This window comes from Mus musculus, chromosome 4 (assembly GCF_000001635.26).
Source record: "Mus musculus strain C57BL/6J chromosome 4, GRCm38.p6 C57BL/6J".
NCBI classification, from domain to species: Eukaryota; Metazoa; Chordata; class Mammalia; order Rodentia; family Muridae; genus Mus; species Mus musculus.
Window position 1 is genome coordinate 86,420,498 of NC_000070.6, and position 21,955 is coordinate 86,442,452.

Here is a 21,955-nt window from a genome sequence, read left to right on the forward strand (position 1 = left end):
TCATTTCTCAACATTTGATGTTGAATAATGTCAAAAATGAAGCTAGTCTCTTACACCATATAAATTTCACTTAAAAATAAAATTCTTAGAAGAAAACAAGGGGGATCCTTCAAGACATTGAGCTTGGCAATAATTTCTTAGATATGACTATTTTTGTTTCTGTAACGAAATTCCACATAAGGATAAGTTATAAATAAAACATATTTACTTCTTATAGTTCCAGAAACTGTGAAGTTACCAAGCAAGGAGTGGTGTCTATTTGGTAAAATATATGCCTATATGACAAGCCTTTCTGCCATGTCAGGCACACACAGCGTGAAAGCAAGCATGCAAGCTCAAGTCTTACAAAGCCACACCTCGCCCCAGCCTTATCTCCCACTGTGCTGTTCAACTCCTTCAAATACTAGTATCATATGAAACTGGGAGTTAAATTTCAAACATAAAAACTCATAAAATCTACTCAAACCATACCAGACAACAAAAATACACCAAAATTAAGGGATTTTGTACACCAAAAGGATACTATCCAGTATGCCAACCAACTCTCAAAGGTTCAAGTCCACACTGAGCTACATAATAGAAAAATGCCTTCTCAGAATGATAGAAAAAACTGGGTGGTGGTGATGCACACCTTTAGTCCCAGTACTTGAGAGGCAGAGAGGCAGAGGCAGATGGATCTCTACTTTCAAGACCAGCCTGGTCTACAGAGTGAGTTCCAAAACAGCCAGGGCTACACAGAGAAACCCTATCTCAAGAAGGAGGAGGAGGAGGAGGAAAAGGGGGAAGAGGAGGAAGAGGAAGAGGAGGAGGAGGAGGAGAAATAGTCCCATTTTATACTCTCATCAGGATGACTTTATCAAATAAATAGGGAGTTTGATGTTAGTTAGGGCACAGTAGAACACTCACCTAGTATCACAAAGCCTGCATTTGATCCTCTGCACTGGGGGAAAAATTTAGTGAAAAAAAAAAAGGTGAATTTCTATTGAGTGGCCATAGGAAATCAAATATGGTTTAGCTACTGTGGAGAACAGTATCAGTTCCTTAAAAGTTTAAAAGGAAAGCAAAACAAAGGAGAGGGTGGAGGGTGAAATGTGACCAGAATTTATTATGCACATATATGAAATTGCCAAAAAATGAAAAACAATTACTGCATGCCCCAAGAATAACAACAGTTCTGCTCTACACACCAAAACAGCATCATCATGTGTCAATTAATGATGCCCCAGCCAATGACTAACCATTACAGACAATAGTGGTCCCATAAGGTTACGTCACCTGTGTTCCCATGATTGAGAGTGCTCGTTGCAGAGGGAGTCAGCTCCCAGCATCTGTATATGGGCTCAAAAATACCACTAACTCCAGTTCCAGGGATCTCCTTGGTGGCCTCCTAAACAGACACAATGAACACACAGGCACACATATACACATATTTATTTCATCATTGCATGATATGATGGTGTCATGGCCATCCTGGTTTTAGTTTGATGCTTGCATAACAGGAAAATCATTTACCCAAAAGAATAATATATAAACAGTGCCTCTACCAAACAACCATATATATGTGGCAGACTACTAATATAAAACAGAGTAATTTACTTAAAATCAAGAACACAGAATTGTGGTTGATAAATTGAACTAATCAAAGTTTGGTTTTATGAGAAGCCATCGCTTAAGTGAGTACAATGAACTTCATAAGAGAGGAAATAATTCATACCCCTGGCTAAGCAAGGGGTACACACAAGAAACTTATAAGACAATTTACAGTAAAGGAAAAAGATTTAAAAAATGGGAGAGACTTTATGCAAGTGAAACGTTATCCGATAAAAAAAATAGATCAAATGCTTTTTAATAGATGGGAGGATATAAATCAAACCAAGATGAGATACAAGTATATACTTAGTAGAATGCTTAATGTTTAATATATATAACATCCAAGGACTTCCAAAAATTTATAGCAAATGGAAACCCATCTACCAGTGGCCAGAGAAGAAATAGGCAAAAGCCCTTGTAACCCGAAGTAGACAATATCTCTTAAATCTGGACGTGTACGAGCCACATAAACACAGAGCCAACAAAGCTGCATGCTTGGAAGCATGGCGCAGCACACCCCAGAGGCTTTAGCAGTGCTCTTTGTATTATATTTACAAAGCTATAAAGAAACTATTGAAGAGAGAGGCACGGTGACTTTTTAACCTTGGCATCAGTTACGTCTGCAGAGGAGCAAGTGGAAGCAGGCTGCTGAGTTACTTGGTGTCTTGTTTGTTCGCTTTTCCTGCAGTCAGTCAGCCAAATGCAGTAACAGATGTCGAAACGGTCAACTGTGTTAATCCAAGACCAGGTTCCTTCCAACCTGCTGGTAGCAGTGCAGAGGTGGTAGCATCATGCACAAGTTGACCCTCTCTTTCATTTTCTGAGGACTCACTGCAGTATTTGTTTTACTTACATTGCTTTACATGTACTATACTTGACCAAAAAAAAAAAATAGTTATTTTTAAGTACTTGAATAGATCAATGTTATCAGCTATGGTATTGAGCTTCGTCTCTGAAGCTTACCAGCACATTCCCTGCACGTGACAAAATATTTTCACAGGTTAATCCGGGTCAGCATTCTCTGATCAATGGTACATTTCCCCTGGCCATTCCCTAGCACAATGCCCACAGACTATTGGACAGTTAACTGTCCCATTGTGACATAAAGCACATGCCAGTGAATGTCTGTTATTTGTTCCAAAGAAGACAAAGAAGGTCTACAGGTCTGATGAGACCCTACTCATTGATTCTGCCCTCTAAGTAGCCAAAGCTTTGCAATACCCGCTTGGACATAGATAACATGCTATTCATCTCCTTTTCCCCTCCCAGTGCAATGGGCCTTGCATAGGCCCTCGCCTTGCTGTGCAGCACAGGCAGGTCTTCTGCCAGACCCGGGATGGCATCACCTTACCATCAGAGCAGTGCAGTGCCCTCCCCAGGTAAGACAAAACCTTCATCCTCCTCTACCTAGCTCCAGTATCAACAACGCAAAGAGACATTGATACTCCTCCAATCTTACACAAGGGGTCACCTGTCCTGCCCCCCTCCATCTTACCCTAAGTCCTTTGCCACCTGTAAACAGTGACCTTGTATTTGTTGAATGAGCCAGCCTGGGATCATCTCTCAGGGATGAAGTACACATAAGTGTTCTTCATAAAGGAGGCCTGGCTCCACAAGAGAGTCACAATCACCTCTAGGCGAGCAAGAGACAGCTACACCATAGCCACGAGACTATAAGAGTTCAACAAGTTCGTCCTGCCAGCCTGTCTCTAGAAATTAGGCCAATATGAAAACTTTTGTCCCTAGGTCTCAACCTGTGCCTATCTACTACACTTCCTTGTAGATGACCCTCTAGGAAAATGTCTCCTTACCCTCTACCTCTTAGCCCAAATGAGACTCCAACTTCCACCTTTGCTAGTCTCCATGATGAGTAGAGCTTGTTCTTGGGTCATGAAGAAGAGCAGATGGATGCTCAGGACAATGGCTTCCTTAAGATCCATGCCCCCATTTATTCCTTAACAAAGCAGAGATCGAGACCTCAACTTGCCTACCTACAGCTCTGAGTTTGTAGTTTGTTTTCCAATCTGATTCCCACAGAGAGAGACCTTACCTTTGTCATTAACCTCCTACAGGCCCGTGAGCACCCAAAACTGCTGGTCAGAGGCCTGCAGTGTACACTGGAGAGTCAGCCTCTGGACCCTATGCACGGCAACCTGTGGCAACTATGGCTTCCAGTCCCGGCGGGTGGAGTGTGTTCACGTGCGCACCAACAAGGCTGTGCCCGAGCACCTGTGTTCCTGGGGGCCCCGGCCCGCCAACTGGCAACGCTGCAACGTCACTCCATGTGAAAACAGTACGTTCCAATCCCAAAGAACATTCTGCAAATTCCCTACAGGCCATCGGGTACAGAGGGCAATCCCTGGGACTGAGCCTGAACACAGGGCACTGGATCAAGTTCCCTAAGGACTGTGCGCTTGGGCCAGAATTGAACATTTTAGGTGGGGTACACGGGTGTGTGCAAGGATGTGTATACACATGTTCAGACCACAAAAGATGCCAGAATGTGTTCCCCCCCCCCCAAGGGCTTCCACTATCTTCATCCTGAGCCCTAAAAGAGCCAAGGGCTGGATAAAATTGGCCTCTAACACAGCCGCTGTCTACCTGGCTGGTGCCCACAGGGGAAGACTAAACAGTGGTTCACAGAGACCAGGCTACTAAAGACAGAGCACTGTTAACCTTGAAGAAGCATGCAGCGTGCCTGCCACTCAGCCAGCTCTGCACCCATCACTGTTCTGCTTCACACCAAACAAGGACCTGCTGACCCCCTTCCTTCCCAGCCCATGTACATCCACTGGAAAGGAACAGGAGACTGTGCCCCTGGGTTCTGACGGTCATCCATTCGCTCCACCCTCAGGCCTGGAGCCTCTCTGCCCCGTACCGGTATTTGTAATCTAGTCAGATAGGAATCTAGTCTCTCCTCCTTAGAACCCAAAACCCAAGTGGGAGATATTTCTCCACAAAAAAGTGATGATAAATCTTTACAAAGAATAGACAATAAAAAATAGGAGTCTAATTCCCTCCCCTCACTAAACGTCACTGGGCAGTCAGTTCCTAACATTGAGACAGAAAGCCCGTAGGCACATGGCCCATCCCTTCTGACACACTGGGAGATGTATGATGTATACTCTGGTGAAGTGCTGGTGTTCCTATCAGATGGTTGTCATGTTCACAACGTACTGGCTCACAGTGCAAGGAGCTACAAAGCTTACCAGCTACAGGCTGCACCAGTGGTTAGGAACTGAAATGCCACAGGGTCTGGAAGGCCTGGTATGCTGAAGAACAAGAGTCCTGGATAAAGGAAAGAAAGTTGAACAGGGAGAGGTCCAAGCACCTGAGGATATGGAACTGCAACCAAGTCCTTGCTTGCATGCTCTCTCACAAGGAACAGAATTCTGTCCTCCTGGGCACATCTCTCACTAAAAAAACAAAAGCCCATAGTGGAAAAAGCAAGCGGGGAGATGAGAGTATTGCAAGAGGAAGGAGATTAAATCTACCAGTCTGAAGTAGAAGCAGCTATCAGAAGGAAGCAAAGAAGGCCCTGAGATAGTCCCCCATCAATCACAGATGGTGGGGAGGGATTGGCAAAGGGCTGAGTGCTGCCAGAGGGAAGGCTGTCCAGAGAGCTGGAGAGCCATGGCTGGGGAGACCCTACAGGCAGCTTGCCAAGTGCCTAGGCTGCTCAACAGCAGCTGCATCCGTGAGCCTCTGTTTCATATCTCCTTTCTGTCCCCCTCCTCCCCTCCTGCTTTCCCAGCTGAGTGCAGAGACACCACCAGGTACTGCGAGAAGGTGAGACAGTTGAAACTCTGCCAGCTCGGCCAGTTCCGATCTCGCTGCTGTGGAACGTGTGGCAAAGCATGAAGACAGGGCACGGGGATGAACTCTACCCTGGCCACACAAAGGACTCACACAACCACCTTGGACATGACTTACGCTTTCTTCCTTTTATTTATTTATTTGCCCCTCCCCACACACCCATGTCCACCTGCACCCATGCTCCCGAGGACTGTGGCATGTTTTCTTATTCAGTTAGCTGGAAGCTAGTGTGGAGAACAGGAAAAAAAAAAAAAAAGATGTCTAAAGGAGGGTTGCAGAGCAGACAGCAGCTCCCTTGCAGAGCTGGCTCCTTTCTGATCAGGGTCTCAGAGACACAGGAAGACCAAGCCATAGTCTATAGGGACAGCAAGGAGTTTATAACACATAGGTACAGGCACAGGCCAATCAGGAGTGCCGTTCCTTTGTTTCCTGGTGGTAGGAACAGGGGGGGGGGGGGGGAAGCAGCATACTAGAGCAGAAACCAGGCCAGACTCCAGTTCTTCTGGCAGTGGTGTGGGAAGACCAAGAAAGAAGAGAACTGAGCTGTGGGCAAGAGGGTTATGCCAAAAGAGACAAGCAAAATAGGCAGAAGGCATGCCGCTATGCAGAAGACAGAGGCCGGGAAGAGAGAAGGAAAGCGTGCGCACGCACCTCAGTGGGAGGAGCTTGCTGGCAGGACAGATTTTCAAGCAGTCACGTGAGACCCATATGACAAGCCTGTGCCCGGGAACATGTGCACAGTCCTCGAGCTTCAACAGAGTTGGGGAAGGGTATTCAGAGTCCTCTCAGGGTACCCGCGCTGCGTGACACGGGTGACACTGCATGACATGCCCTTTGTGTGGTTATACAAGTGTGTCTACCCCTCTTCTGTCAAGTGACTTTTGTGTCTGCAGCTGTGGACAACCCAACAAAGGGTCAAGGTCAGCTGTGCAGTAAGGCTGCCCCTAGCATCTCCCTACTTAAGTCAAGGGTCACTAGCCATGAACTGACTGCTGCCGAGGGCCAAGGGCATTTGATCGTGAATGCCCCTGGTTTTCCATCCGAATGACTTTGCTGCTCCTTGTTGGGCCAGGGACTAGAATCATAGCTCACAAAGGATTCATTAAGCAACCTGTTTGCGGGCAAGCATCTACAGGATGTAGAAAGCCTTACTACCAGATCTCACCAGAGAGGAGGAGAGGACGGAGGGGCCCTGCACACCCACAGTGCGCTTTCTCTCCCAACCCTCACACATTGGGCCTGGGAGCCCTTCCTGAACCACAGAAGAGCTGCCAATTTACGCAGCAGGCTGGGAGTAGGGAGTGTGATCAGGCGCTATGGCAAAGCTAGAAGTCAGCTAAAGACTCACAAGACAGCCGGAGAAAGCTTTGTAACCATCCTCTCGACTACACAGATACTATGGTAATTAGCACACCAGACTGAGTGAATGGACCACTCAGCGGGCTAAGCAGCACACACAATTCAGCAACACACATCAGCTATGGCAAAAACAGAAGCCCTTGGCAAATCCTCAGTCTGCAGAGAAGCTTCAACAGTAATAATCGCTTCCTTCCTGAGCAGCCTCAGTTTAGCAGATGAGGCAGGCAGAGCCCAGTAGCCATCAGATAAGCCGCCCCTCGCAAACACACTCACCAAATGCTATCACCCCAGGGCCACCACTGACATCAGGGCTGCATTTCCCAACCAGCCTGGAAGTTAAGTTTGAAAGAGGATGTTAATCTGTGTCTTCTTAGATGCGCTATGGACAGTTAGGGTAGGCCTCTTCCTCATCACAAAAATAGACTCTAAGAAATTGTGTTATTAAAAGTCAGTGTAATGTTTATTTAAAATTAAAGAGAGTGTTTCTATGTATATCTTTTGTGAATATTTATTAGGATTTCTTGTATTAAAAAGTGCAATATTAGTAATTGTACATTGTCATCCAGAAAAACAACTCTTTGGGGGATTTTATTAACTTCCTGCAGCTGTGTTCCTAAAAACTCTGTGGCAATAATTGTATTCTTCCTAATTTTAAATGAAACAAAACAGATGTTTAACTCTGATCCACTGTGTACAGAGTACCTTGTAAAAGCTAATGTGGGATTGGGGGAGAGCAATGGAGTCAATTTGTTTGTGACACTAGTTATACATAAAATGAACACAAATTCTGTAATACTAATACATAGTACAGTAGCTATTAAAAATTGGTGGTCAGTGTTTGAATTTTTCTCAAATGCAGGCGTCTTCCAGCTCTGCCACCTGCCAGAGTGTGAGGTTGGAAGTGCCTTTCAGAACTAGCTGGAGAGCATAGGTTTGGAGTGGAAAGCAGTGTGCTCCTTGCATGACATGAATGTACATTTAATATTTGTTCTGTGAATTGTGACTCAGCAGTACCACAAATTATCGGGGCTGCTGGATAATGCGGAAGAAGACACTTCCTTCTCTAAAACACAAAACTGTATTTATATTTTTTTGTACAGATAATACAGCTTATTTATTTAAATCATAGTGTCGGTGTCTCTGTGAAACTCATCATTCTCTTCACACCTTATGCAAAGGGTGAAAGAAATCCTTGATTACAAATTGAGTGGTTCCCAATCAATTATAAAGATCTTACTGAAATGAAGGAAGTTATGGAATCCATGCTCAGAAAGGCCAGCTCAGTAAAGGAACTTGGAGGAAGGCAGCGGCAGATGTGTGCACATTCTGGTTGAGGTACTATCTAACAAAAGGACCAGTCATCTCATTGACAGCGCTACATAGGAAGCTACAAGAAAGCCACAAGCACCTTTTGGAAGAAAAGCAAGGGACAGTGTCTCAGGATAGATGAAGACTCCATGGTGGCTTCTAGCCAGCAGGTATGCCCAATTGGAGGCAGCCATGTGATGGAATTTTAGTTATGCACTGTAAGTGGAAAATAAACTTCATGGATCACACTTAATCCTCCTGCAACCCTGCAATTATTCTCACATGCATACGACCACCTTGAAAGACAGACAGACAGACACAGAGACAGACACACACACACATTTCTCACTGCTCTGAGATTACTAGTAGATAACCGTTATGCAACATTGTATGCATCATTATGAGAGCTGTTGTCTTCTCCTGTCCTAAAGTGAATTTGCTTTGGTTTACAGGACTGATTCCTACATCTCTATCTTTTACAGATTCTTATAGCAATAGTACTGCTGTGCGGTGTGCAGAAAAGCTGCAAGCACATTTGTAAAGTTCTTCCTAGCCAGATATAGTCAAAGGGCAGTAAGTCCCCAGGCCTGGATGATGTCCTCACAGGATCATTGAGAGAGGGGCTCCAGAACTGCACCCCCAGTCCCCACCCACTACACACACAGCACCCTCAAACCCCAACACATCCATTCCTATTTAGTAGTGTTAACAATCCACCTGAGAGCTCTTCGTACTCCCATTATTTTCTCAGTAGCTTTAGGTTTTGCTCAAATAGATATATTTATAAATAAATCTATAAGTAATCACCAGCAACCAATGTCCTACAGCAATACTGTGGAGAGAAGCCAAAGATATCAAAGGGAAAACCCAAGAAGACTCAAGAAACAGGGAGGCCTCAAACATGATGTACAGAAAAGTCTCCAGCATCAGTCACAGATCCCAATAAGAAAACAGAAGAGTCCTGCCAAGATGCCATAGACTACAGGATAAATGCCTGGAAACTTGACCAGCAACTGTCTTAGGGTTATTATTCATCATTCTAAAGACCTTGCTGGTCCTTATAAGCAATCAGAACAAACTAAAGAAACTCAGAAATAATATAGGATATTAGGATGAGAACCGTCAACTGTCACCAAAGTCATTCACACTTCTGCCTCATCATCTATAAAGGCAGTGCACCACATAGGATGCAGAATGTTAAAAAATGGTAATTCACTCAGGCTCAAGAATTATCAGGTGCTAACATTCACGTGGAAACTGAACAACTCTCTACTCAATGATACCTTGGTCAAGGAAGAAATAAAGAAAGAAATTAAAGACATTTTAGAGTTTAATGAAAACAAAGCCACAACATACCCAAACTTATGGGACACAATGAAAGCAGTCCTAAGAGGAAAACTCATAGCCCTGAGTGTCTCCAAAAAGAAACTAGAGAGAGCATACACTAGCAGTCTGACAGCACACCTAGAAGCTCTAGAACAAAAGTAAGCAAATTCACCCAAGAGGAGTAGACAGCAGGAAATAATCAAACTTAGGGCTGAAATCAACCAAGTGGAAACAAAAAGAACTATTCAAAGAATCAACCAAACCAGGATCTGGTTCTTTGAGAAAATCAACAAGATAGATAAACCCTTAGCCAAACTCACTAGAGGGCACAGGGACAGCATCCTAATTAACAAAATCAGAAATGAAAAAGGAAACATAACAACAGATCCTGAGGAAATCCAAAACATCATCAGATCCTACTACAAAATGCTATACTCAACAAAACTGGAAAACCTGGATATAATGGACAACTCCCTAGACAGATACCAGGTACCAAAGTTAAATCAGGATCAGATTAACGATCTAAACAGTCCCATTTCCCCTAAAGAAATAGAAACAGTCATTAATAGTCTCTCAACCAAAAAAAAAAAAAAAAAAAAAGCCCAGGACCAGATGGGTTTAGTGCAGAGTTCTATCAGACCTTCAAAGAAGATGTAATTCCAACTCTACTCAAGCTATTCCACAAAATAAAAACAGAAGGTACTCTACCCAATTCATTCTATGAAGCCATGATTACTCTGATACCTAAACCACACAAAGATCCAACAAAGAGAACTTCAGACCAATTTCCCTTATGAATATCAATGCAAAAATACTCAATAAAATCCTCGCAAACTGAATCCAAGAATACATCAAAATGATCATCCATCATAACCAAGTAGGCTTCATCCCAGGGATGGTTTAATATACAGAAATCCATCAATGTAATCCAAACAAACTCAAAGACAAAAATCACATGATCATCTCGTTAGATGCTGAGAAAGCATTTGACAAAATCTGATACCCCTTCATGATAAAAGCCATGGAAAGATCAGGAATTCAAGGCCCATACCTAAACATAATAAAAGCAATATACAGCAAACCAGTAGCCAACATCAAAGGAAATAGAGAGGAGCTGGAAGCAATCCCACTAAAATCAGGGACTGCCCACTTTCTCCCTACCTATTCAATATAGTACTTGAAGTCCTAGCCAGAGCAATTCGACAACAAAAGGACATCAAGGGGATACAAATTGGAAAGGAAGAAGTCAAAATACCACTGTTTGCAGATGATATGATAGTATATATCAGTGACCCTAAAAATTCTACCAGAGAACTCCTAAACCTGATAAACAGCTTCAGCGGAGTAGCTGGATATAAAATTAACTCAAAACAAATCAGTGGCCTTTTTCTACAAAAAGGATAAACAGGCTGAGAGAGAAATTAGGGAAACAACGCCTTTCACAATAGTCACAAATAATATAAAATACCTTGGTTTGACTCTAACTAAGGAAGTGAAAGATCTGTATGACAAGAACTTCAAGTCTCTGAAGAAAGAAATTAAAGAAGATCTCAGAAGATGGAAAGATCTCCCATGCTCATGGATTGGCAGGATCAATATAGTAAAAATGGCTATCTTGCCAAAAGCAATCTAGAGATTCAATGTAATCCCCATTAAAATACCAACTCAATTCTTCACTAAGTTAGAAAGGGAAATTTGCAAATTCATCTGGAATAACAAAAAACCTAGGATAGCAAAAACTATTCTCAACAATAAAAGAACCTCTGGGGGAATCACCATGCCTGACCTAAAGCTGTACTACAGAGCAATTGTGATAAAAACTGCATGGTACTGGTACAACGACAGACAGGTAGATCAATGGAATAGAATTGAAGACCCAGAAATGAACCCACACACTTATGGTCACTTGATCTTTCACAAGGGAACTAAAACCATCCACTGGAAAAAAGACAGCATTTTCAACAAATGGTGCTGGCACAACTGGCAGTTATCATGTAGAAGAATGAGAATTGATCCATTCTTATCTCCTTGTACAAAGCTCAAGTCTAAGTGGATCAAAGAACTCCACATAAAACCACAGACACTGAAATTTATAGAGGAGAACGTGGGGAAAACCCTCGAAGATATGGGCACAGGGGAAAAATTCCTAAACAGAACAGCAATGGCCTGTGCTGTAAGATCAAGAATCGACAAATGGGACCTCATAAAATTGCAAAGCTTCTGTCGGGCAAAAGACACTGTCAATAAGACAAAAAGGCCACCAACAGATTGGGAAAGAATTATTACCAATCCTAAATCTGATAGGGACTAATATCAAATATATTCAAAGAGCTCAAGAAGCTGAACTCCAGAAATTCAAATAACCCCATTTTAAAAAGGGGTACAGAGCTAAACAAAAAATTCTCAACTGAGGAATACCAAAGGGCTGAGAAGCACTTGAAAAAATGTTCAACATCCTTAATCATCAGGGAAATGCCAATCAAAACAACCCTGAGATTCCACCTTACACCAGTCAGAACGGCTAGGATCAAAAATTCAGGTGACAGCAGATGCTGGCGAGGATGTGGAGAAGGAGGAACACACCTTCATTGCTGGTGGGATTACAAGCTGGTACAACCACTCTGGAAATCAGTCTGGCGGTTCCTCAGAAAACTGGACATAGTACTACCGCTAGATCCAGCAACACCTCTCCTGGGCATATACCCAGAAGATGTTCCAACTGGTAATAAGGACACATGCTTCACTATGTTCATAGCAGCCTTATTTATAATAGCCAGAATCTGGAAAGAACCCAGATGTCCCTCAACAGAGGAATGGATACAGAAAATGTGGTACATTTACACAATAGAGTACTACTCAGCTTTTTAAAACAATGAATTTATGAAATTCTTGGGCAAATGGATGGAACTGGAGGGTATCATCCTGAGTGAGGTAACCCAATCACAAAAGAAGTCACTTGATATGTACTCACTGATAAGTGGATATTAGCCCAGAAACCTAGAATACCCAAGATACAACTTCCAAAACACAAGAAAATCAAGAAGGAAGACCAACGCATGGATACTTCATTCCTTCCTAGAATACAGAATAAAATATCCATGGAAGGAGTTGCAGAGACAAAGTTTGGAGCTAAGACAAAAGGATGGCCATCCAGAGACTGCCCCACCTGGGGATCCATCCCATAATCAGCCACCAAATGCAGACACTATTGCATACACCAGCAAGATTTTGCTGAAGGGACCCTGATATAGCTGTCTCCTGTGAGGCTTTGCCAGTGTCTGGCAAATACTGAAGTGGATTGTTCACAGTCAGCTATTGGATGAAACACAGGGCCCCCAATGTAGGAGCTAGAGAAAATACCCAAGAGCTGAAGGGCTCTGCAACCCTATAGGTGGAACAACAATATGAACTAACCAGTACCCCCAGAGCTTGTGTCTCTAGCTGCATATGTAGCAGAAGATGGCCTAGTCAGCAATCATTGGGAAGAGAGGCCCCTTGGTCTAGCAAACTTTATATGCCTCAGTACAGGGGAATGCCAGGGCCAAAAGTGGGAGTGAGTGGGTAGGGGAGCAGGGCAGGGGGAGTGTATAGGGGACTTTTGGGATAGCATTTGAAATGTAAATGAAGAAAATATCTAATAAAAAATTTGAGAAAAAATAAAATAAAATAGATTAATTTAAAAAAAAAAGAATTATCAGGTGCTGCACATACTGAAAGACTCACTGAGAATAATTGTTTTTATCATCACCATCCAAACTAACCCAAGAATGGCAGGGAGATGAAAGACAGTTCGAGTGTCTTCGTGTTATTTCCCACTGTCACCTGTGTTTCCATTTTGGTCTGAGAAGGAAGCCAGTCTTTCTTTCAAAGCTTAGTACTGCCCAGTAGAATAAACAAGAAAGACATTAGTGATCAAGTTCCAAGCTCTGTGTCTTAGAGAGAAGGAAAAAAAAAAAAAAAAACAAAAAAACAAAAAAACAAAAAAAACAGATCAAAGCATTTAGCCAAGTCAGACCCATGAAAAGTCCCAACAAGCACTGAGAACTATTTCCCAGAGCAAATGTTATCTTAGAACCTCAGTGTAAAGCCTACTCTGAAGTCAACACACCCAACTGCACGCATCACTACTGTTTCCTCCGAAGTTACCATAAAACATGGGAATGTACTCAAAAGCAAATATACAAGGACAGAATGAGTTAAAATAAGGGACATCTTACATTTTTCACTATAGCTCATCTCTTCATGCTGCAAATAAGATGGAAGGGAATAATCCAACTTAATTATTCTCAGCTAATTCCAGACACGTTGTGTCTCAGTAATCTATGGGGTTCCCTAAAATAGTCAAAGTCTTCCACAAGAGAAAATAAAATGATTGTGTAGAGAGAAGGATAGCACTGTTAAGAACAATAAAAAAATAAAAGAAAAGAATTTAATAAGCTAGCCTGTAAACAGCTAACTTAGAAAGCAAAACAAACACTTTCATCTCTCTCGTACCTCATTCAGTGAGCTAGCTGAGCTAAACACTTGATGATTCAGACTCAGTATACATTGGGTTAAAGCAGAGAAGGCGATCTGTCCAAGTCACACACTGCAAATTAGGAGATGACCATTGTTGATACGGCCTTGAAATAAACAGTAAGAAATCAAATATAATAAGAATTTGACCAAACTTGACCCAAAATATTCCTTTGCTCCCTTACCCACCCTCCTGTTCACTTGGGGATGATCTAATAGGTCAAGTCTTAGTCAACATGTCATAAAATTTGTCACAAACTGTTGTTCTTCGCTTCTTCCTCATAGCACCCCAAGGTTTTCAGTTTCTTTGTCAATAACACTACACTGAAGGCAGATATTGGAAACCAATTTTTTGCTAAAAAGAGCTGGGTTGTTACCCTGCTTGTCAACCAGAAGTTTATAGTATTACTCAGATGGCTTCTGTGAGACACCTGGTCCCAATCAACCGCACAATGTCACGCCTCTGATAAGACAATATACAGCTGTCACTCACTCCTGTGTTTTCAAAGGGCAAAATTCATCTCCAACCAAGCATTTCCCAGGCTACTCCTAATGATATGGTTTATATATGTGTAAACAAAAGTTAAATGTGCAGTTTTATGTGAGTTAGAAAAGGCAGACAATGGGGAATGGTTCTCTTGCTGAACGTAAATAATATTTGTTTAAACAGAGTGCGTAAAGCCTCTGAGAGTGCGCAGTCAGCATTCAGACCAGAGAGTATGCTGGGAAATCACCTCCTCCTCTGGGACTTCATGTTATCCAGGGTTGACCTTTCTACAAATCCCATGAAAGATAGTAGACAAGCTGTGAATGACTTTGTTACCAGGTAAGGAACTCCACACAATGTTTAATGATCAAGGTCAAGAGGTGTGCCATGCCTTGCTTTCTACCCCTCAGTCCCACTACAGTTATTTTTTAGGGAACAGTTGAAAGGTCAATAAATGGCTTAGCTGAGGCCAGTGAAGGAAGATAAAGTTGTTCCATCATCCGTATACATCCTGTCCTGTGGCTATAGATCAGTGGGCTATAATGCAAGGGCATATGGCAGAAGTCAGCTCCAAGGATTCCCACCCTGAATTTTTCCACTTACACAGGCTCCTCCTTGCTGGAATGGAAAGATACTCACCTAAAAGCAAGACCCCATAACCAACTCTTCCATTCATTTGCACAGCAAGGGTCTGCTTTGCCCCTGTTGCAGCAGGCATGGAAGACAACCAATCCAGCCTTCTCCTGTACCAGAGATTCTCACTCTTTTCTCTGCCTGATGGAGTCTCTATGCTTCTCACCCATTTCCTCTTTCCTGACTCCCCAGCCCCTTGTCCCATCACACATGCTTATCATTGCTTTTGACCTTTTTTATTAAAGCCATGAACTCTGGACCCACACACTAGAGTTGAGCATGCAATTCCTGGGTTTAGAGAGCACCCAGTCCACCTGGCACGACACAACCCACAAAAATGCTAATCCATCCTATTACCGTTCTGGCACAAATACACTAAGGTTCTAGTTGCTGTGGCTAGGATGTGCCCCTTTAAACTTCAGGAGCCGCTGTGGGGAGGGTCCTAAGAGGTGGCACTTTCTAAGAGGTAATCATGACAGATCCTCCCCAATGACTGGGGACAGGAATGGCAGTCTGAAAAAGGAGCTTGACGGACTGAATCGAATCGCTTTTTGCCCTTCCAAGCTTTTGCCATATATGAATACAATGTTCTTTACAAGGATACAACACTCAAAGTGCCATCTTGGAAGACAAAAGCAGCTCCCAGAGAGTACTGGCAACTTAGCCTTGACCTTCCTAACCTCTGGAACCATAAGAAAAAAAAAGGAGAAAATAAAAAAAAAATTACATATATATATATATATACATATGTGTGTATGTATATAATATATATATTATATATATTACTCATTCTGCTGCATTTTTACAATAGAAATGGACTAAGTTTTTACCCAGGGAATCTAGCAGCACTGTGATCAAAATCTAGCTACAGCGGGTTTGGGTTCTCTGAGCCCAACTCTTGTTTGCTTGACCTGGCCAGTTAAGGTTTCACCTGTTGTCACCATGGGAACACTGACCTTAGAGCCCCTTGTGTTGACAATAGGACTTACTCAAATACAAGGACCAGGTTGTTCCATGGCATTGGGTTGGGCTGATTAACATTTGTGCTTACTCTAGCATTTGACCTTGTGGTCACACACCACTGCTGATGGTCAGACCATGCAAGCAGAGACACAGCACCTCAGCCTCTTGCCCACTTTTACCCAAACGACTTACACTTTCTCGTCTGTAAAAAATTAATTAATTAATTAATTAAAATTACTTCAATGCACAAAGAAATGTCCTCAAGGATGGTGCAGGTTATACCCACCCTGCTTTAACCCATCTGTAATTCCTACTGCCAAAGAGCAAGTCTCTTTACAAAGGTATCTTTTCCTCCATTCCCTGTTCTTCCCTCCCTCCACTGCCCACAACTACTTACTGGATTCGTGACTAAAGGATAAAATTAGGTCTGACATCTGGCTTAACTCTTACTCTGTTTCTTGAAGCACCCAACACAACCTAAGTTGCTTACCCACCCCTGGTGCCTAAAGAACCTTTTCTCCTACAGAGCTGGGGGTGGAGGGAAAACAGAAAACACAGCTTCCGAACTTCACGGGAGTACGTGGTGGCTCCTTATGGCCTAGAGAAAAGGACGTATACAGAAGCACAAAGCCTCGTTCTGCAGAAGCACCCTAGGCTGCCCAGCATTCAAATGTCCCTCCTCCATCCTCCCTAATCTCAATGGATAGCTACGGTGACCCTGAAATTATTCTCTGGTCAGCAACACCAATGGCCGGCCTTTGACACATGTCCAGAATGTAACACTACTCTCATGACTCCCTCACTTCTAACCCATAAGGGTGAGCCTGCATTATGCCCCAATAAACATGCTTGCCACCCAGCCCTGACTCAGCCAGGCCACCTACTGCCACCTCAATTACTCTGAATGACCACGAGGCATTTGAAGTGTACTTCAAAATATGTACTTTGTGAAGGAATGAATAGATAGGTAGATGGAGGACAGAGGAAGGAGAGATGGGAGGAGGGAAATAGGAAGAGAGGGAGAGAAGGAAGGGGCAGAAGGAAAAAAAGAAGGAAGGGAGGAAGGAAAAAAGGAAGGAAGGAAGGAAGGAAGGAAGGAAGGAAGGAAGGAAGGAAAAATCCCTTTCTTTCCTTCAGTAAACCGTAAAGGGCCATCTTCTACAGTGAAGAAAAACTGTTTTGAACAGAGAGCTTAAATTTTTGAATTGATTATGGTAATTCATCCCTATAATCCCAGAATAAGGAGGCCAAAGCAAGAGGACAATGAGTTTAGAGCCAAGCTACGCTATAAAGCAAGACCCTGCCTCAATAAATAAATAAATAAATAAATAAAAACTTTGTTGGTTTACATTTCCTTCAAATACCTTTTTCTTGCATTTCCAAATGGGTTCTGTGTAAAGTAGCCCTACTGTAATCTAATCAATACTTTAAATCTGTGTCTCTGTCTTATCTCTGCTTCTGTCTTTGTCTCTCTCTCTTCCCCTTCTTCCCCCACCCCTCAGGTGTGTAGATAGATAGATCGATCGATGATAGATCGATCGATCGATAGATAGATAGATGTTATATGGCAAGAGGAATTGGAATGCTGACCCCTACAAGTTGTAGTAGAGCATGCATGCACACACGCACAGCTTTCATACTCACAGTAACATATCTATAAACCACATCCATGTAACTGATCCCAAAGCTGCTTCTTACCCCCAATCTAAACGGCCTTTCCATCTCTCTTCCAAAGGACCATGGAAAATTGCTTCTCTCTTTCACGGGTTCACCTCATATACAAGTATTGCATCTAATCCCCTGAGCAGCCCTGTGAGGAATTCGCAAAGTTGCTCTCTGGGCCTCTGCTGCCTGCTTGGCACGTGTGCACCGTGGATTAGGGGACATGGCACCGACTGTGCTTCTCCAGTAGTCCACGGGGTTTTACACAGGACACACACAAGCCCAGGGCCCGTCATAAACTTTCCCAGGCTCCCTTCAGCCTGCACTCTGGCTGTACCTAGCCTCCCATTTATCAAGAAGCCACAATCTAAGTAGTCAACAGCCAGGATGTTTCAACATTCAGGGAGGACCCTGAGGCCCCGCGGAGTCCAGTGAGGTCCCCGGATCATCAAAGGAGACTGCACCACATGTTTGTGTGGCATGCCTATTTTATTGTCTTCCAAACTTACTTGAAAAAAAAATTTATGATGAGTACTTGGCAGTATTTCTTGATGTGTGTTCCAATAGGTTTTACACAATAAAAAGGACTTATTGTCAGAGTTTTTAAAATGATGTTTCTGTCTGCTCAGCATTCATCCCTCCCGTCCCTGGAAACTACATTTCAATTCTCCCTCGAGAGCTCACCCCACCTCCAGCCTTCTGTTATTCACGTGGTTCACACGGGTTGACCCCACACATCCTCCTCCGTGCAGAGGTGGACCCCAGTTTAGGCCTGGACAATAGGCAATTTTTCTATTGCCATGACAGTCAGCTTGGGAATCAACATGAAATTTAAAGCCAGCAAGAGACTCCACTCCAGGATCTTTACTGGAACCTCTGGGCTTGCCAGGTGAGAGGACATTAGAAAGTTAAAATTGCTAGAAATGTTCACACTGTCCTGGCCTGCCTTAGGAAGCAACAAGGAAGAATAGAAAGCCAACTGAGAGCAAGACCTCATCACATCCCTGGAGCCCGTCCCTCCAACTACACCTACAGCCAACAGTGGGGTCCTAGATGATGCAGTTGCCTGAACCAATACATTGTTTTTCCTTGAGCATTTAGTATTACAAGCACGCTAATTCCTATGCTGGGTTACACTAAGTTAAACAAGGCTTCTTTACTCTAAAGCATCCCAGAGACTTCAAAATATAAGCATGCATTATGGATTTGCATCAGGAGGCTACACAGGAAGCGTTTCCCGCACTAATGAACTGCTTTGGAAAGACCATATCATGGGGCTTACAGTCCACAAGAAAACACCTTAGGAAAGGCTAATACACATTACCTGTCTGTTAACCTAATACTAAAATACTCCAAATCCCCATTCCCTTGTTATTCTGGATAAAGGAGACAAGTGGGAATTCATTTATTCAACACTGTTGATGCATTTTTCCAGCCTTTAAAAAATGCGTGTGTGTAATTTTTTAGTCATTTTCCTAAATTGGGGTCATAAGCACAAACCATAGTGTATTTTCCCCAGACTTAATAAAATATGTGCACACATATACAGACTTCTCTTTATTGCATTAGGGTCATAATTCCTGAACTGTTATACTTTTGATTTCCACCTTTTAAAATATTTTTGGTCTCTAGTCTCACTGCCAAGTTATCAGCTATCGTTCCTTGTTATAAATGTGTCTCCCTCTAGCTGTAACTCCTCAGTCTCCTCTGTGGTTAAAGGGCTAATAACCTAAAAACCTCAGCTGGGCTGAGAAACTCCTGACCGGAGTGTAGGCAAACTGACAACAGCTCCCAAAGGATGTGAGGATCCCAGACATCCCTGAGATGGCCAACATGGCAGCCTCCCCACAATGGGATTCACAACTTTCAGGCTGCAGAGAAGCAAATCTGCATATAACATCTTCCAGCCCAAGGGTTCCCTTTTCTGTGCCACAGAGCCTCAACGCCCCTATGCCTGGGCGTGCAGTCTTTGGGAGGAGCAGGATGGTAGAGCAGAGCTCAGAGGGAGAGCCAAGGCTGCAGATGCACTGTGTTGTAAACTGAGTGGTAGCCCCGGGGAATCCACATCAAGAGTGACTTTCTTACCTTACTGGCCGCTGGTTTCCAGGTTCCTGCTTGGTTTTGAACAGCTAATGTTTCTAAATAAGTGACCTCAACTAAAGAAAGTATTGCAGTCTTCACTAAAAAATAAAAAACAAAACAAAAAAAAAATCCTCCAGTTTAACAGCAAGCACTGAGCTGTTCTTAGAAACTATAAAATAAAGTAGTTTTTTTTTTCATCTTTAAACCCAAGAGAACCCATAGCCCAAAGAAAAATTCCATTCCTTGGTTTCTAAGTCATCCATTGGCACACAAGTCAGATTTTAGTCATTTTTCAGGCATGTTGTGTGCCTCTAACTCTCAAGTCACTATTTGCCTGCTTAAAGACTACTTGTGGGCTTCCCCACCCCACCCCTCCCATTTATGGTCCTATAATGGAATGGATGGAGATCTGGGGAGAGATGAAGTAATTATACCTTTCTTTCTCATTGAGGATGCAATGCTGGCCCAAGCAGGTAGCAGGAGGAAGCAAGGCAGCTAATACAGGTTCAGGCAGAGGAGCAGGAAATCCACAGGCTCATCAGAACAACTGGAGCTGGGTTTGTAGCCACTCTTGTCAGGGAAAAGACATTAAGATTTCTCAAGTCAGTCACTAAAGATACAGAGGCAAAGACTCGGAGCACCTGAGTCTTAGGGTTTGAACCGAAAGAAAAGCCCAGCTCACCATAGCTCTGATGCCTTTTCCAGAATGCAATACACATGTTCTAGAAGGTTCATGGCTCCTGGGCTCCTCTTATACCTCCAATGTAAGGAGGAGCCAAGCACCTGCTCAGAAAGCCATTTGCAAAGTTAGGGTCTGCTCTGCCAAAAAAAAAAAACACTCTTCCTGTGCCCCACCCCCACCCCCACCCCCACCCCCCAACCTCCAGCATTTATGCTCAGAAGGGCCTCTGTCTTCCCGACTTGAAGGCCTGCTAAGCAGATGTGGGGCTTGGGCACTAGCTGGAGGGACTAGGGAACCATTAATCTGCAATTAGGACTGTACTTGCCCCCCCCCCCACCTCACCTGCTTGCTCTTGACAAGCACACAGCTGAAAAGCATCTTTTTGTTTTAGCAGTCAGAAGCATTAGAAATTCTTGAGGTTCCCAAACAGTCACCTAACAAGGAAAGGGAGGCACTACAAAAAACCTTAAATCCATAGCTTACCCAAGAAAACCACATCTAAGCTAATGGAATGCAAAGTAACAGATAGAGCTCTGCCTCTATGGCACCATAAAGTAATGAGAGAAAGCACAACCTGCCAAGGGACAGATGCAATATAGTCCCACCCAGCTCTGACACCCATGACCCACGTGGCCAGCATGCCAGGTATCTGTAAAGGTGCTATGGCAAAGTGGGACTGTGATGTAGATTGCTGAATTGGCATAAGCGTTTTCAGATTTTTTTTTTAAAGTGGCTTTTTGTTAAAGATGCAACAAAAATAAAATCTGTTATTATAGAGTCCCTGTTATCATTGGGACAAAATTACTGAGCAAAGAGTAACTCTTTTTAAGAGGGTTGATGTCTGTTTTGGATGCTTGGGGGGATGGGAGTGGGTACTGCTGGTATCACTGTTGGTGATATTTTGAGATGGAGTCTGTTTAGCCTTATCTGGCCAGGAACTCAGTATGTAGACCAGGCTGGCCTCAAATGCAGAGATCTGTCTGTCTGTGCCTCCCTAGTATCAGGATTAAAGGTGTGAGACACCAAGGCAGGACCAAAAGCAATTCTTTTCTTTTTGACAAAAGCCCAACCCCACTCTTACTTACATTTTGCTAGTTTAAATCCAGGAGGGGCACAGCATCATGGGCTGTGTCCGGGGGCCTTTGCGGGAAGATTGCTGCAGAATTTAGTTCAGACCATGTCACTGTTTCTGTGGGCCACAGTTACCTTTCCCAGATTATTTGACCTTTGTCTGGTTTGCCTCCAGGAGCCACTGAGTTGGTTTTGTGTTATACACATTAGCGCATCTCTTCCCTGAATAGAGCTCAGTTTCATCTCCGGCATAAACACTTTTGATTTTAGAAAGAGCCATACATTTTATCCAGTCCCAGAGACCTTGCTTGTGCCAGCAAAAATGGCCTTGCATCTCAGCAGAAAGAAATGCATTTCAGTTCTCTCTGCATTTCAGAAGTCCTGTTCCCAGCAGACCTCTATGGGTACCAAGACCTCAATTTTTTATTATTTTTTTTTTAATGAAGAAGAATACATTTTGG

General features: G+C 43.3%; 1 protein-coding gene and 1 long non-coding RNA gene across 13 annotated transcripts in view; one reads left to right on the forward strand and one right to left on the reverse strand.

Moving 5' to 3' along the window:
- Adamtsl1 (ADAMTS-like 1) overlaps positions 1-7,893 on the forward strand; it is a 914,539-nt gene extending 906,646 nt beyond the window's left edge. For 7 of the 11 annotated variants that reach the window (XM_006538374.2, XM_006538376.2, XM_006538377.2 and 4 more), the window contains 2 exons: positions 2,860-2,969; positions 3,663-7,893. In XM_006538374.2, coding sequence (XP_006538437.1) covers positions 2,860-2,969; positions 3,663-3,993 — 441 coding nt within the window. In that variant the 3' untranslated portion in view covers positions 3,994-7,893. The remainder of the gene's footprint in view (positions 1-2,859; positions 2,970-3,662) is intronic. The other 4 variants (XM_006538375.2, XM_006538381.3, NM_029967.3 and 1 more) reach the window with 2 other exon arrangements.
- Positions 757-20,452, reverse strand: Gm33730. Of its 2 annotated transcripts, none has more exons than XR_390693.2 (3): positions 20,424-20,452; positions 20,176-20,311; positions 757-2,463 (listed from the first exon to the last, which is right to left on the reverse strand). It is a non-coding gene; the product is annotated as a predicted gene, 33730 (long non-coding RNA). The 2 variants fall into 2 exon arrangements; XR_001784564.1 differs by lacking the exon at positions 757-2,463 and adding an exon at positions 19,751-19,839.
- Between the last annotated feature and the right edge of the window lie 1,503 nt (positions 20,453-21,955).